Source organism: Neoarius graeffei, chromosome 23 (genome assembly GCF_027579695.1).
Source record: "Neoarius graeffei isolate fNeoGra1 chromosome 23, fNeoGra1.pri, whole genome shotgun sequence".
In the NCBI taxonomy this organism is placed as follows: domain Eukaryota; kingdom Metazoa; phylum Chordata; class Actinopteri; order Siluriformes; family Ariidae; genus Neoarius; species Neoarius graeffei.
Window position 1 is genome coordinate 28,589,290 of NC_083591.1, and position 18,115 is coordinate 28,607,404.

Genomic DNA, 18,115 nt, shown 5'->3' on the forward strand with positions numbered 1-18,115 from the left:
AAGACACTAGCCTGAATAATGGCCCGGTTCTATTGGCCAAGGATTCGTGGGGATGTCCGTCGGTGGCGTGCGGCGTGCCGCGAATGCCAATTAGTAAATCCCGCGGCCACTCCAAAAGTGCCTTTGCGCCCTCTCCCTTTAATCGAGACCCCATTTGAAAGAATTGGGATGGATCTCGTCAGGCCATTAGATCGGTCAGCACGGGGATATCGCTTTATTTTAGTTCTGGTGGACTATGCAACGCAATATCCGGAAGCAGTGCCTCTCCGCAATATCTCAGCACGCAGTATAGCAGAGGCGCTCTTCCGCTTTATCTCCTGGGTCGGGATTCCGAAAGAAATCCTGACAGACCAAGGCATTACATTCATGTCATGCACACTGCGCGAGCTGTATGGGCTACTGGGGATTAAGTCTATCCGCACCAGCGTCTATCACCCACAAACGGATGGCTTAGTAGAATGGTTCAATCGAATTCTCAAAAATATAATTTGGAAGTTCGTAAGTGAAGATGCACGTAATTGGGATAAGTGGCTCGAGCCCCTGTTATTTTGGTACGAGAGGTCCCGCAAGCCTCCACAGGGTTTTCACCATTTGAATTGTTATATGAGCGTAAGCTGCATGGCATTTTGGATGTGCTATGTGAAAATTGGGAGGAGGGACCTTCATCTAGTAAAAATGAAATTCAATACGTTCTCGACCTGTGTGCCAAACTCCACACACTCACGCACTTAACCCAGGAGAATTTGTGGCAGGTGCAAGAACGTCAAGTCCGACTGTACTACAGGGGCCCGCGCATTAGGGAGTTCACACCAGGAGACAGAGTACTCGTATTACTGCCCACGTCAAGCTCCAAATTGGTCGCCAAGTGGCAAGGGCCCTTCGAGGTCACACAGCGAGTCGGAGATGTCGACTATGAGGTGAGGCGAATGGACAGGGGTGGGGCATTGCAAGTTTACCACCTCAATCTATTAAAACGTTGGAATGAGGAGGTCCCCGTGGCGTTGGTGTCGGTAATTCCGGAGAAGGCGGAGCTGGGGCCAGAGGTTCAAAAAAGAAAATTGACATTGCCCACTGCTCCAGTCCCCTGTGGAGACCACCTCTCCCCGACCCAGCTCATGGAGGTAGCCCAGTTGCAGAAAGAATTTTCCGTGTTTTCGCCCTTGCCCAGCCGCGCCCACCTCATAGAACACCACATTGAGACGCCCCCAGGGGTGGTAATGCATAGCCGCCCTTACCGTCTGCCCGAGCACAAAAAAAAGGTGGTCCGGGATGAACTTGAAGCCATGCTCAAAATGGGCATAATCGAGGAGTCCCACAGCGATTGGAGCAGCCCAGCGGTCCTGGTCCCTAAGACCGATGGGTCAGTCCGGTTCTGTGTGGACTATAGGAAAGTCAACGTGGTGTCTAAATTTTACACATGCCCAATGCCTCGCATTGACGAGTTGCTCGATTGATTAGGCATTGCTCATTTTTATTCGACACTGGATTTAACAAAGATATATTGGCAGATCCCCTTGACTCCTCTATCCCGAGAGAAAACGGCCTTTTCCACACCGTTTGGCTTACACCAGTTCATCACACTTCCTTTTGGGCTGTTTGGGGCACCCACGACGTTCCAGCGGCTTACGGACAGGGTCCTCCGCCCCCACGCCACCTGCACAGCCGCGTATCTGGATGACATTATCATCTATAGTAATGACTGGCCATGGCACCTTGAACACCTTAGGGCCATCCTAAAGTCACTGAGGCGGGCGGGTCTCACAGCCAACCCGAAGAAATGTGTGATTGGGCGAGTGGATGTATGGTATCTGGGTTTCCACTTGGGCCATGGGCAGGTGCGTCCCCAAATTAATAAGATGGCAGTGATTGCGGCCTGCCCGAGGCCCAAGACCAAAAAGGGGGTGAGACAGTTCCTGGGGCTGGCTGGCTACTATCGGAGGTTCATACCTAATTATTCGGACGTCACCAGCCCGCTGACTGATCTCACTAAAAAGGGAGCACCAGATCCGGTCCAGTGGATGGAGCAATGCCAACAGGCTTTCTCGGGGGTAAAGGCTGCATTGTGTGGGAGGCCACTGTTACGCTCCCCTGATTTTTCTCTCCCCTTTATTTTGCAGACAGACGCATCAGACAGAGGGCTGGGGGCCATTCTGTCCCAGGAGGTGGAGGGGGAGGAGCGTCCCATGCTGTACATTAGCCGGAAGCTGTCAATGCGGGAAGGCAGGTACAGCATGATTGAAAAAGAGTGCCTAGCCATCAAGTGGGTGGTCCTCGCCCTCCGCTACTACCTGCTGGGGTGCCCTTTCACCCTCTGTTCGGACCACACGCCCCTCCAGTGGCTCCACTGCATGAAGGATGCCAACGCATGGATCACCCATTGGTATCTTGCACTCCAGCCATTTAAATTCTAGGTGGTCCACAGGCCAGGGGCACAGATGGCGGTGACGGACTTCCTCTCCCGTTGGGGGGGGAGAGTCAGCTTCAGGCCGGACGACTCCTTGGCCTGAGTCGGGTGGTGGGGGTATGTGGCGGCGGGGGCGTGGCCGAGTGTCAGTGTGTGAATGGAGGGCGGAGTCAGGGAAGGTGAGTGGTCATGTCACTACACCTGTTATCAATTAACGTGTGTTTATGTGTCTCCTTCAGTGACTGCGCCTGATAAAAGGAGGGTGAGAAGGGGAGGACAGCGCCGAGGGCTTGCTACTAGCCTGTGTGTGTATATGTGTGTGTCTGTGAGAGTGTGTCTAATTGTGTGCTGAAAAGCAGCAATAAAGTAGAGAACGAATCGCAAACAACTGCCTGCCGTGCTTCTGTGCTCCACCCACATCAGAGTCTTCCTACAAGGTTATAAAGCCATTTCTAAAGCTTTGGGACTCCAGCGAACCACAGTGAGAGCCATTATCCACAAATGGTGACAACATGGAACAGTGGTGAACCTTCCCAGAAGTGGCCGGCCGACCAAAATTACCCCAAGAGCTCAGCGACGACTCATCCAAGAGGTCACAAAAGACCCCACAACAACATCCAAAGAACTGCAGGCCTCACTTGCCTCAGTTAAGGTCAGTGTTTATGACTCCACCATAAGAAAGAGACTGGGCAAAAATGGCCTGCATGGCAGAGTTCCAAGATGAAAGCTACTGCTGAGCAAAAAGAACATAAAGGCTCGTCTCAGTTTTGCCAGAAAATATCTTGATGATCCCCAAGACTTTTGGGAAAATACTCTGTGGACTGACGAGACAAAAGTTGAACTTTTTGGAAGATCTATGTCCCATTACATCTGGCATAAAAGTAACACAGCATTTCAGAAAAGGAACATCATACCAACAGTAAAATATGGTGGTAGTGTGATGGTCTGGAGCTGTTTTGCTGCTTCAGGACCTGGAAGACTTGCTGTGGTAAATGGAATCATGAATTCTGCTGTCTACCAAAAAATCCTGAAGGAGAATATCCGGCCATCTGTTCGTGACCTCAAGCTGAAGCACACTTGGGTTCTGCAGCAGGACAATGATCCAAAACACATGAGCAAGTCCACCTCTGAATGGCTTAAGAAAAACAAAATGGAGACTTTGGAGTGGCCTAGTCAAAGTCCTGATGTGAATCCGATTGAGATGCTGTGGCATGACCTTAAAAAGGCGGTTCATGCTCGAAAACCCTCCAGTGTGGCTGAATTACAACAATTCTGCAAAGATGAGTGGGCCAAAATTCCTCCACAGAGCTGTAAAAGACTCATTGACAGTTATCGCCAACGCTTGATCGCAGTTATTGCTGATAAGGGTGGTCCAACCAGTTATAAGGTTGAGGGGGCAATCACTTTTTTACACAGGGTCATGTACAGTAGGTTTGGATTTTTTTCCCCTTAATAATAAAAACCTTCATTTAAAAACTGCATTTTGTGTTTACTTGTGTTATCTTTGTCTAATATTTAAATTTGTTTGATGATCTGAAACATAGGGGCGGCACGGTGGTGTAGTGGTTAGCGCTGTCGCCTCACAGCAAGAAGGTTTGGGTTTGAGCCCTGTGGCCGGCTAGGGCCTTTCTGTGCGGAGTTTGCATGTTGTCCATGTGGGTTTCCTCCGGGTGCTCCGGTTTCCCCCACAGTCCAAAAACATGCAGTCTAGGTTAACTGGTGACTCTAAATTGACCGTGAGTGTGAATGGTTGTCTGTGTCTATGTGTTAGCCCTGTGATGACCTGGCAACTTGTCCAGGGTGTACCCTGCCTTTCACCCGTAGTCAGCTGGGATAGGCTCCAGCTTGCCTGCGACCCTGTAGAACAGGATAAGGCAGCTAGAGATAATGAGGTGAGATCTGAAACATTTAAGTGTGACAAACATGAAAAAGAAATCAGGAAGGGGGCAAACACTTTTTCACACCACTGTAAATATCACTTAATTCCACAGGGTGTCGATAATGGTGGACACCAGTGAAAGTGAGCACTATTAACAAAACATCACTTGACTTCTCAAATGCATGTTTAGATACAAAATGGTGATTGTCAAATGAAAGAGTAAGGCCAAGTTTACATTAGACCGTATCTGTCTCGTTTTCTTCGTGGATGCACTGTCCGTTTACATTAAAACGCCTGGAAACGCCAGGAAACAGGAATCCGCCAGCATCCACGTATTCAATCTAGATCGTATCTGATCCGGTGCTGTGTAAACATTGAGAATACGCGGTTACGCGGATACGCTGTGCTAAGCTCTAGCTGGCGTCGTCATTGGACAACGTCACTGTGACATCCACCTTCCTGATTCGCTGGCGTTGGTCATGTGACACAACTGCTGAAAAACGGCACGGACTTCCGCCTTGTATCACCTTTCATTAAAGAGTATAAAAGTATGAAAATACTGCAAATACTGATGCAAATACTGCCCATTGTGTAGTTATGATTGTCTTTAGGCTTGCCATCCTTCCACTTGCAAGTGGTAAGTGACGCGCATACCCGATATGCACTGAGAGCACACACACAGCAGCTCAGTCCCGAATTACTGCTCGTGCACTTCACTCGCGCGCTCTGTGAGCTGCGCAGGGCCGGAGTGCGCACCCTCCAGAGGGCACTCGCTGTTCAGGGCGGAGTGATTTGGAGCGCAGGATGCCTGCGGAGCCAAGCGTATCCGTGTATTGGCGTTGCTGTGTGCAGGCGAATCGTGTATTGGTGTTGCTGTGTGCATGTTAATCGTTTTAAAAACGTTAATCTGATGATCCGCTGATATGGTCTAATGTAAACCCCACCTAAGAAATAAAGTAGGTTTTGACAAGAATATAATGAAATATCTGTGAATTTGATAAGTAAAAACATGTCCATGATCTTTCCACCATGCTTACCTGCAATGATAACATTCGGGTTTTTCTCAACTTGCTGATTGTGCTGAAAACATCTCAGGTAACGAGCTGTGTCATCAGACGACAAAATCAAAGGACAAGGGGGGTCTTCTGGTTGATTAATTAACCAATAACAACTGTTGTAACTGGAACTCACCTTTGTAAAATAGTTTTTTATTGGTAAATCTGAAAAGGTGTCAATAATTATGGACTGTCAATAATTGTAGCCGCTGCTCTAGTGCATCTCAAACAATTTGAATATAATGAAAAAGTATTTTTTTCGTAATTTATTCAAAAAGGTAAACTTTAATATATTCTATATTCATTAGACATAAAGTAAAATATTTCAAGCCTGTTTTGTTTTAATTTTCATGATTATGGCTTATAGCTCACAAAAATCAGACATCCAGTATCTCAAATTATTAGAATATTTTCTAAGATCAATCAAAAAAGAATTTACAGTACAGAAATGCCAAACTTCTAAAGTATAAAGTAGTTTATTATACATTTATACACTCAATAATAATAATAATCATCATCATCATTAGTTCAATTTATATAGCGCCTTTCTCACACCCAAGGTTGCTTTACGATCAAGGAAAGAAAAAAAAGTCCACCAAGAGAGGGTCAGGATATAATTCCAATGGCATAGCTACCACAGTCCCACCAGGCGCACGAAGATAAATCCCACACCGTCTGCACAGCCGCCACGACGCTGCCAGGCAACATCGCTCAGAACATCGCGCCATGGGTCCACAAAGCGAGCACAGAAGCACCGCCGCACAGAGCGGTGGTATGTTCCAAACCACCTGCACAGCCAATGCGACACCACCAGGCAACATCGCTCAGAACACCACGCCAAGCACAAAAGCACCGCCACACAGAGTGCTGGGCAACCCTGATGTTAAAAAGACCAACAAGCTCATTGCAGTCCATAGCAACGAGCACAGACATCACCCATGGCGTACCAATGCCTGAAGGAAACTGATGCCAAAACTGGGTCCGGAGCTACGCCACAACTGGCGGACAAAACACTCAAACAAAAAACAATCATCAAACTACACAAACACAAAAAAGAAAAACAAAAGGAAAAAAGAAAACCGAAACGCTTCGGTGGGAAGCAGCAGCCAAAATACGCACGGTGCACTCAACCGGAAACGGAAACACCAATACTTGGTTGGGGCTCCTTTACAACGAACTACTGCTTCAATGTGGCATGGCATGGAGGCAATCAGCCTGTGGCACTGCTGAGATGTTATTGAAGCCAAGGTTGCTTTGATAGCGGCCTTCAGCTTGTCTTTATTTTTGGGTCAGGTGTTTCTCATCTTCCTCTTTACAATACCCCATAGATTCTCCATGGGGTTCAAGTCAGGCGAGTTGGCTGCCAGTTAAGCACAGTAATATCATTTATTTCATTTCATTTATTCATTCATCATCAACAGACCCTGTGGGTCCAATTACTGTACAGCGATGATAATTAAAACAAAACCATGAAACCAAATACAGTAAAGTAACAGATGTAAAACAGTAAACTATAAAATACATAATGTAAAACAATTTATGAGAACAAACAATTATACATAACTTAAAACATGAAAATATACCAAACAAAATTAAACCATGTATAGAGTGGTTTCAGGTAAATCTATATAGTAAAAATACTTGTCCATATCAGACTAAAACAATTTTCAATAAAATAAAATTCCTTTACATTTCGTTTTAAAACAAGTCAAAGAAGTAAATAAATCAATGTCATTATATTTCTGGAGATGGTTAAAATTTATCTGTGCCCTAACCTATATACAGTTTAGGTCAGAAGTTTACATACAGTGACATGAATGTCTTCTTGGATATGAATGTCATGGCAATATTTGGGCTTTCAGTAATTTCTTTGAATTGTTCTTTTTCTGTAGCAGAATGATTGTACAGCATACATCTTTAATTTAAAAAAACACTACAGTTTGGTGCACAAACTTTAATTTTCTTTGGGTTTTCTGAAATCAACACAGGGTCAAAATTATACATACAGTGGTGCTTGAAAGTTTGTGAACCCTTTAGAATTTTCTATATTTCTGCATAAATATGACCTAAAACAGCATCAGATTTTCACACAAGTCCTAAAAGTAGACAAAGAGAACCCAGTTAAACAAATTAGACAAAAATATTATCTCATCTCATCTCATTATCTCTAGCCACTTTATCCTGTTCTACAGGGTCGCAGGCAAGCTGGAGCCTATGCCAGCTGACTACGGGTGAAAGGTGGGGTACACCCTGGACAAGTCGCAAGCTCACAAAAATATTATACTTGGTCATTTATTTATTGAGGAAAATGATCCAATATTACATATCTGTGAGTGGCAAAAGCATGTGAACCTTTGCTTTCAGTATCTGGTGTGACCCCCTTGTGCAGCAATAACTGCAACTAAATGTTTCCGGTAACTGTTGATCAGTCCTGCACACCGGTTTGGAGGAATTTTAGCCCATTCCTCTGTACAGACAACCGCGAGTTAGCCTAGTGGTTATCGTGTCCGCCTCTTGAGCGAGACATCGCAAGTTATATTCATGGTTGGGTCATACCAAAGACTGACATAAGAATGACATAAGAATGGTACCTACTGTCATCTGGCAAGGCACGCTGCAATACAGATTTGAGTGGGGAGTCAAACTCTTGTGGTTACCAGAGGACTAGCCCCCCACTGTAACCCTAGCTATGTAATAGGCTAGAGGCCGAGGGCTACGGAAACGGGGATCGGTGCCGCCCTATGCGCCACATTGCGTGGGAAGGGACTTTGACCTCTGTACAGAACAGCTTCAACTATGGGATGTTGGTGGGTTTCCTCATATGAACTGCTCACTTCAGGTCCTTCCGCAACATTTCGATTGGATTAAGGTCAGGACTTTGACTTGGCCATTCCAAAACATTAACTTTATTCTTCTTTAACCATTATTTGGTAGAACGACTTGTGTGCTTAGGGTCGTTGTCTTGCTGCATGACCCACCTTCTCTTGAGATTCAGTTCATGGATAGATGTCCTGACATTTTCCTTTAGAATTTGCTGGTATAATTCAGAATTCATTGTTGCATCAATGACGGCAAGCTGTCCTGGCCCAGATGCAGAAACATGGGCCCAAACCCTGATACAACCACCACCATGTTTCACAGATGGGATAAGGTTCTTATGCTGGAATGCAGCATTTTCCTTTCTCCAAACACAACGCTTCTCATTTAAACCAAAAAGTTTGATTTTTGTCTCATCCGTCAACAAAACATTTTTCCAATAGCCTTCTGGCTTGTCCACATGATCTTTAGCAAAGTGCAGGCGAGCAGCAATGTTCTTTCTGGAGAGCAGTGACTTTCTCCTTGCAACCCTGCCATGCACATCATTGTTGTTCCATGTTCTCCTGATGGTGGACTCATGAACATTAGCCAATATGAGAGAGGCCTTCAGTTGCTTAGAAGTTACCCTGGGGTCCTTTGTGACCTCACCGACTATTACACGCCTTGCTCTTGGAGTGATCTTTGTTAGTCGACCACTCCTGAGGAGTGTAACAATGGTCTTGAATTTCCTCCATTTGTACACAATCTGTCTAACTGTGGATTGGTGGAGTCCAAACTCTTTAGAGATGGTTTTGCAACCTTTTCCAGCCTGATGAGCATCAACAATGCTTTTTCTGAGGTCCTCAGAAATCTTTGTCCGTGCCATGATACACTTCCACAAACATGTGTTGTAATGATCAGACTTTGATAGATCCCTGTTCTTTAAATAAAACAGGGTGCCCACTCCCACCTGATTGTCATCTCATTGAAAACACCTGACTCTAATTTCACCTTCAAATTAACTGCTAATCCTAGAGGTTCACATACTTCTGCCACTCACAGATATGTAATATTGGATCATTTTCCTCAATAAATAAATGACCAAGTATAATATTTTGTTTCATTTGTTTAACTGGGTTCTCTTTATCTACTTTTAGGACTTGTGTGGAAAATCTGATGATGTTTTAGATCATATTTATGCAGAAATATAGAAAATTCTAAAGGGTTCACAAACTTTCAAGCAACATTGTACAGGATCAAAAATTTACATACACTCACTTAGATTATTAATTCAGAGGTGATGAAACTTCCAAAATGTCTCTTATCTTGCCAAGGCCAAGGTCTCTTAACTTCCTGTTAGTGATCATGATTGACTACAGCTAGTAGCTTCTCTGTGCCTTCATTAAAAAAAAGGGTTTGTGTACAGCACTCATTGGATTGACCAACACACAGTAAAATGGGAAAGTCCAAGAAGCTCAGTGCAGATCTGCGAAAGAGGATCACAGATATACACAACTCCGGAATGTCTCTTGGAGCCATTTCTAAACAACTGCAAATTCCAAGATCAGTTCAAACTATTGTATCCAAGTTATTGTGAGGTGTAGTCACTTTGCCAAGCCACTTTGCTTCAAGAAAACCCAAACTATCACTCTCAGCTGAAAGGAAATTGGTTCGGATGGTCAGGAACAACCTGGGAACCATCATGGCGCAGCCCTACCATGAACTGGAAGCTGATGGATCACTGTTTACAGTTCAGATCACCATGGACTAAGAGGCTGCTATAAAAAAAAAAAACCTTTACTCCAAAATTGACATCTTCAATTTTAACTAAAGTTTGAATTGACCACTCAGACAAAGAAAAAGCCTTCTGGAGGATAGCTGTATGGTCAGATGAGACAAAGATTGAGTTGTTTGGCCACAATGACCACCATGTACCACCATGAGACCACCATGACCACCATGAGACTCATTGTTGGATGTCTGCCTTTGTGATTGTAACTGGTTCTTGTTCTGGGAGATTACTGTGGTCTGCTCTTAGGTCCACCAGCCACTTGGCATTGGTATGATGTGATGCCTCTTTCTCCCATATGGCCTGAGAGTATTTTTCAGTCTCAGCTCTGGGTGGGTCTGTCCTTGTGCTGTTATTTCTTTGCAGCTGGGAGTACACCCTGGCTGGGTCTTCAGAGAACAGGCCATTTATTTTCTTGGCCTCTGATTTGTAGGTGTAGGTTTTCAGCCTAGTAGCCAGAGCTGTGAATCTTTGTTTGGCAGTCTCTAGAGCCTCACTTATGGAAATCCTGTTGTACTTCTTTATCATCCAGGATCTGTCCCTCATGATGCCCTTATGCACCTCTGTTAGCCATCTAACATCCCTCTGGGCTTCATTGATCTTGACTTCCAATCTTCTTCTCCATGGGGAGCACTCTCTGCATGTTGCATTCTTGATCTTATACCCAAGTATCTCCAGGATAACTGTTGCTGTAGCATACGAGCTCATTGGCTTTCATGATGGTGGTAGTGGGGATAGTGAATAGAGCCATGTTAACATCTGCAAGCATCTCTTCAGATGGGACTTTGTCAATGAGCCTGGGGAGTCACAGCCATGTTGCAGTTGCCTCTAGGCTCAGGTCAATTTTCATCCTCAGGTCAGTGGATGCAGTTGTCATGACTGGTGGTTGGGTGTCATCTAGCTCTTTGACGTAGCTCTTCTCTACTACTGGGGTCACCCTGATCTCAGTTGTGTTCCCATTCTGTTGGAGCCTCTCAGTCTCCAGCTTGGATAGTAGCTTTCTTCTGCTGATGTTCGAGCACCAAGCTATGAGTTGCTTCTTGGTCAATATGGATGTGGTCTTATGCTCATCCATAGTTCTCATATACGTTGCATGCAACCCCTCTCCTTGGGCCTGCTGTTATAGTAGCATTCCATCAATTCTCTATTCTCAGTTCACAGTCATGAGTTCTACTGCCAATTTTTTTACGATTCAATTTCACCAAGCATTCAAATAATCTCTGATCAAGGTCAGTCAAGATTTTTCTGACCACATTTCTTCCGCAAAATTTACGGTTTGCCACTATCCTTCCAGGTTGTAATAATGTGTTGGACAGTTCTTAACCTAATTCCAGTAATTTCAGCCATCTTCTTAGTTGTTTCTTTGCTTGATGCAGACCAATAATTTGACCATTCTGAAACACAGTAACATCTTTTCCACAACCACAGGATCCATCTCCCAACAAGGTTGTTAAAGAAATGAGAAGGTACTCACTTCATCAGTGAGGGTTAATAGAATTGTTGGCAGCTGAAACATATTAATCACTGCAGTAAGTTTCCAATCAAAGGCTCTTAAGTAGTTGCTTGTTTAAATCCAAATAGTGACTTTTTTTTGCCAGACAATATATATAGAAAGCTTTCATAAACTTTAAATAGGAAGGTTAAAGAAATTGCTCTGATTAGAATTCCTGTGGATTTTGCATGATATTGTGTTGGTGTTACTGTAGACAGGTGTTGATCACAGTTTCAAGGTTGAATGGCTGCCTGTGATTTAGAAACCACTAACCATTAAACATGCCATGTAGAGATGACATGAAAGCACTTGCAAGTCCTTTTCACTTCTTCTTTTCTCAGATATTGTCCCTGTAGGTATAATAGCTGGTGGAACAGTTGGATCGTCCATCCTTCTGCTTCTCTTCTTGCTTGCCCTGGCCTTCTACCTCTACCGCCAGCGAAAAGCCAGTGAGTGCAATGTGTGACATTCCTGCAAGAACATCGCATAGCAATGCACTTTGACCACTGAGCGTGTGCCCATTTTCTCTTCATTATTTTTACTGAAACGCTGAATGTGATTCATGACATAATTAAACTTTTATAGTTCATAATGGAAGGTGAAGGTATTAATTTTAGAACTGTAGAATGCAGGATGAAATTGTAAGCAGACTATATGTAATGACTCAGGCTTCATACAAGGGATACCTCTTCACTTTACTCTTTCAAACTAGTTACCTTCTCTGTCCAGAATGTGTATGCTGCAGTCCTCAAAAGAGTTTTCATAAAGTTTGTATGTAGGTGGGTAATGAGACATTGGGGTGAAAATGGATTTTTTGTCCACAATTACACTCATTGAAGTATAGTTTGGAAATACGTTGTGGGTGTACTGTATATGATGTCATATGCACAATTATATAAAATTGTTTTCATGGATATTCGTTAAAAAAGGAATATATACGAGTAGCAATAAGATGGTGCATTTTAATAACGAAACTGTGATACATTAAATGTAAAATTATTGCCTCATATATGATCAGTTGCAAATATATCAAACCTGATTGGAACATATTATAAAATTAGAATAGCAAAGAGACAATAACGCTAAAATGAGAAAACCTAGAAACATACTTCATGTATGGAAGCAGGGCATGTGTTCATGTAGTTTGTGTTTTTTGTCCTAATGGTTTTATTATTCCAGTACCTGCTGAGGTATACACATACCTACACTGTATTTGTGAGTGATATTGTTTTATCACACTATATGCTTTAGATAAATTATGAGAGAAATTAATGCTTTTAAATGAATCTGAGTGATATAATTACAACACTACAACTAATAGATGTAATGTAATGTAATAGCATTCAGCATTTAAACTAAGAGGCCAATTTTGCAAACTAATACACCCAAAAACTATCAAAAATGAATACAGTTACTATACAAAAATTAACTTGCTCTGTTTTCAATTATACTACAGTGCTGTTGAATCGGTGATTATAATTGGTCAGAGGGTGTTGATTAATTTCCAGTAAAAGCATGGCTATCATACTAGTGCCGGAAGAAAGGAAAATCATAGAGATAAGATAGATAAGACTTCATTCATCCTGGTAGGAAATAATAATATCTTAATGTATATTAATGCTCTCATAATTCATTTGTATCATTTCTATAGTAACAACTGATTCAAAGAGACTGGTATTACTGAAAAAAAGTTATTTTGAATTATTACAGTACAGTGGGTTTTTAATTTTATTTTATTAAAAAGAAGTCTGGAAGACATTTTAGGCAGTTTCTCTATTGGTTTTGTTTGCAGGTCGTCGAGGGGTTGCACTGAAGCCTGACATAAAGGTTGAGACAGTCAACAAGGAGACACCTAGCCTAGAGGAAGACACAGCAGATGTCTCTACAGCATCTCGCATGGTAAAGGCAATGTACTCTGTGAGTATGGTAGTAGCAGAGCCATAAACCCTGTGTTCCAATCCAGTGTTTAACATACCTTCATCAACTCCTCTTCAAAATGCATCTGAATTCTGCAGAAGTTCTGCTCCAGAAGTGTACTGTTTTGTTTTGTTGATTTCTTTAGCCTCCAAGACCCATTAACAAACATGACATTAGGTAGTAAGTAATAATTGCCCTTGTGATGATAGCTAGGATTGCATGGTAAAACAACAGTGTTGGAACGCAGGGTAGGTCTCTCTACCTCTGAACTACAAAAATACTGTCAGCTTTCATATCCATTCAGGTAGGAGAGACAAAAAGAGTAGCATCATGCAATTGCTTGAGTATTCACTTTTTTTTTCCTCATTTCTGTCCAGCCTCAACACTAGCTGAGAAGCTAATACAAATAGCTTTTTAGGACTCAATAATGGTTAACCATAATTAAAAACATTATTGTTTTTTGATCGTTTTGATCATTGTTTTTTAGCTAACATTTTTTTAATGTGGTTATTGACCAAAATGTCCCTCACAATTCCATAATCAAAACGGTACTTGTCACTTGGGCCATGCAGTACTTAAAAATGAACTTCAGTCTGAATTATATCCGGAGACAGAAATCAAATATGATCTCAGGATGAGGCATAACAAAACAGCAAAAGTCATGCTGTATCTATAGACATGCAGCTTAATTTCAAGCCTTATCCAACTAATGAAGTTTTTGTAACGCATAATAGCCAGTGGTCATTATGGACGTCAGTCTTTTAGGCTATTCAAAAAATACTAATAAAAAATTGACCCACAGAACATACACAGGCATGATCTGACATGTGAACACATTTAAAAAAATAATTTTCCAACTATATTGCTATAAAACCCAAAAGAGTTGGGCTGGGTCAGGATTGCATCCATTGCTAATCAGCCATTGCAGTCATTCTTCTACAGCACTTTTTCTTCCTTTCTTTTTCTTCTGCTGATCAACCTGATGTGGTGTTTTCCTCTTCCCTCCCTCTTTCTCTCCCTCTCCTCTCTTTGTGTGTGTTTGTTTTGTGGTGTTTTGATGGTTTAGTTTCTTCCCTCTGTCTCCCTCTCTCCCTCCACTCAGCCTTTCAAAGAGGACACGGACCTGAAGCAGGACACACACAGTGAAACACTGGAGACCAAGGAGGAGTACGAGCTGAAGGTGAGAAGCAAGTACTAGTTAATGCATGCAAGCATTATCTAGATGTAAATATCAGGAAATTAATGCTGAAGTTCTGATCCATCATCTCATATTCATCTTTTGATCACAAACCAAGTGTCTTCAGTGTATTTATAGATAAAGACCTTGCTGTTCCAATACTTCTGGAGGGGACTGTACATATAATTGTGTCTCCTTGAAATCTCTCTACTCTTGGAGATCTAACTTTCAAAGGTTGTACAGCCCAAATTTAATACTAGACTTCAATATTTCAGTGCACATAAGGCAAAAAAGAAAAAAAAAAGGAAACACTACTTTTGGAGGATGTTCATTCAGCTTTTTTACTTTGTAGCATAAATAAATAAATAAATAAATAAAAATGTTCACAGATATGTCACAAGACATTTTTTATTTAAGAACTGAACTTTCTGGCTTTGTAAAACATACGCCAAACAAATTAAAATAAATTGTGGTTATTAATGGCATGTTTTTTTCTGGTCATGTAGAGGAAAAAAAAATATAGACTCAATCAATGAGGAGGAAAATTATGAAATTATTTTAAAAAAACACCACAATTAGTACTTTGTTGCACCTCCTCAGGCTTTTATGACACCTTGAATTCTTTGAGGCATGAACTTCATTAATGAAAAACAACGCCTGAAGAGGTGCAACAAAGTACTAATTGTGGGGATTTTTTTTTTTTATAATTTCATGATTTTTCCTCCTCATTGAGAGATTCCATAATTTTTTCCTCTACTTGATCAGGGAAAAAAAATAATTTATTACAACAATTTAATTTAATTTGTTTTAGGTATGTTTTACAAAGCTAGAATGTTCAACTGTTAAACAAAAATAATTTGTCATATCTGTGAACTATTTTTTCATTACAAAGTAAAAAAGCTGAATAAACATCCTCCAAGAGTAGTGATTCCTTTTTTTTTGACCGTGGTTGTATTATGGTTTGCACTGAAGTCCATAGTAGGTAGAATGCCAGGAAAAAGATAAAAGTTCCTCAATGTATAGTTAAGGGATATGTGTTTCCTACAGTAGGTCTACCTGGACAATTTTTGATAGAGGAAACCTTTTGGTTGTAGGGTTCTACGTTGTTCCCTCAGAGGGACTAACTGAAGATTATGTTAGAGTTCTAGTGTTTACCACTTTTTTTTTTCTAAAAGTGTACTGTTGGGTAGGTTTCCAGGTGCAAAGAACTAAAGTCTGCAGGGGAAACCGATCAATGCAAAAACCAACCAACCAACCAACCAACCAACCAACCAAACAAACAAACAAACAAACAAACAAACAAACAAACAAACAAAAATTAGGGGGGTTGGATTTTCCCCCAATTTTCTCCCTAATTTAGTCATGGCCAATTCTCACCCACCAGACAGGTCTCCCCTATCACACAACAGCTACCAGGCAGGGAGAGCCAAGGTCATCACATGCTTCCTCTGAGGCATGTGATGTCAGCTGACTGCATCTTTTCGGACTGCTACCTATGCAACATTAGGGGAGGTATAACACACTCAGAAAGCGCTGTCCACCCAGTTCCATATACATGAGCTCCCTTGAGCTCCCTGCCATGGATGGCTGTTGAAATGGGATTCAAAATAGCAATCTCTGGATGACCAGATGAATGCTTTTCTGTTGCAGCACTTGGGAGTCATCAGTGCAAATTTGAAACCTTTGAGAACAGATTACTTTTTTCCTCAAATTATAACAAAATTCATTTTAATTAATGTGCACAGGGCAATAATGTACCATCTTTCTTTGTTTTCAGGACCCAACAAATGGGTATTACAATGTGCGAGCGACGACCCATGACGAAGGGCGTACCACGGCCCGCTACCAGGAATTCCGGCCACCAAATCCAGCTTCAGTCTCCACTTCTGCAGCAGGCTCAGCACCCAGCATTAATCCCGCTCCCATTGGCCGCTATGAACCGCGCCCACCAGCTCGGATTACTCACAACACTTACGCCCACTTTAGTACCATCGCCAGGACCAAACAAAGCCAGGGTCCACCCAAAGCAGCGCTTCAGACCACAGATTATTCCAGAGAATGTGGCCTGTTGGAATCAACCAATCAGCTCACTTATGACACATATGGATACCAACCCACAGCGCAATACGCTCAGTACAGGCTTGGCTTTGCTCCGCCGCTTGAGGAAGGACCAGCCTATGAGATGTATCCAACAGGACAAGGGGTGGGGCCAAATCAAGGGGTAGGGCCAGATGCTGGACTGGGGAAGTACGGGAGCTCAACACGTTTCTCCTATTCATCTCCACCCACAGAATATTCTCAGAGACACACGCAGAGGATGCAGACACATGTATGAGAGTGTAACAGGTCACTGTCTGTCTGTCTGTCTGTTTATCTCTCTCTCACACACACACACACCTTTTCTGATGACTTGTTTAACTTGTGAGTAATCAAAAGCTAGATTCACAGATTAGTGTAGCTATCTCACAGTCTCACTCACTCACACACACACACACACAAACACATTGTATTTTGTACTGTCATGTCTTCATTGTGTGCCATCACTATAGTGCCAAACCAAGATTAACTATTAAATGCAAAGATAAAATATAAAAAAAAAGACGAAGGGACACATTCATAGCTTCTATATATTCTCTCGTCCATTCTCCCTTTAACCCTATTTCTTGTTTCTTGTCATCATATGTAAATATATCTGAAAGAAGGGTCAACAAACACGAGTGTTTCCTGAAGTTGATAACTGCCCTACTATAACAAGAAGGATAGCTGAGAAGAAGCAATAGGTTTGTTCATTGAAGGGGACATTGTGACCCGACTGTTTCCTGTGGGAATCTGCAGATGGCACCAGAGGTTGTTGGGAAATGTTTCCAGCCTCAATTAACCCAGGCTGTGCTATTGGATAATATGAAAGTGTGGGTGTGTGTAAAGTGTATGCTCTACAGAGCAAGGTCTCATTGATATCATACCTGCAAAAGTTGCTAAATGTCATCAGATATGAAATAGTCAACAGTTAGATTTTTGCTTGTAGCAAAAGAGAGACTCGGTTCACTTTTGGTGCCAGCCCAGTGAAATGGTGATGGAATTTTATAGTCATTTTGTCTTAGCAGTACATCAATAACTGGCAGCTATTGCAAAAATTGCATTTTATTAAAACTCCTATTGGTGGGTTCCTTGGTGTATCCAAGACTAAATGTGATAGATTTGTTCCGCATTGCAGATGAAGACCAGCTTATTCCAGCTATATGAATACATTACGAACAAGATTTGCACTGCCCTTTTTGTGAAGGGATTTGTTGTAGTGTTATGGAAAAAAACAAAAACAAAGCAAACAACAACAATGCCGAAACAAAAAACTACAACTGTGCAGTCCTCGATGTCTGGGCCTGAAAACACCGAATTACAACAAACTTAAAGGAAATGCTGCACAGGTACTGTACAAGTGTGTGAGCAACAGCTTAGCTTCCCTAAAACTCTTCTAAGCCTGTGTTCATAAACCTTTGTGACTGCACTTTTTGTCATTTTGTGCATTAGAAAATGTATAACTCTTAATAATACCTCATAAAGCTTTAAAGAAATTAATTATAGTACATAAATATATGACTTAAAGAT

At 42.1% G+C, this 18,115-nt stretch overlaps 1 protein-coding gene across 1 annotated transcript in view; it reads left to right on the forward strand.

Moving 5' to 3' along the window:
- Positions 1–16,844, forward strand: part of kirrel1b (kirre like nephrin family adhesion molecule 1b) — a 90,911-nt gene extending 74,067 nt beyond the window's left edge. The window contains exons 12-15 of the mRNA XM_060905395.1: positions 11,757–11,864; positions 13,208–13,314; positions 14,399–14,512; positions 16,287–16,844. Of these exons, the coding sequence (XP_060761378.1) occupies positions 11,757–11,864; positions 13,208–13,314; positions 14,399–14,512; positions 16,287–16,844 (887 nt within the window). The remainder of the gene's footprint in view (positions 1–11,756; positions 11,865–13,207; positions 13,315–14,398; positions 14,513–16,286) is intronic.
- Positions 16,845–18,115: the final 1,271 nt, after the last annotated feature.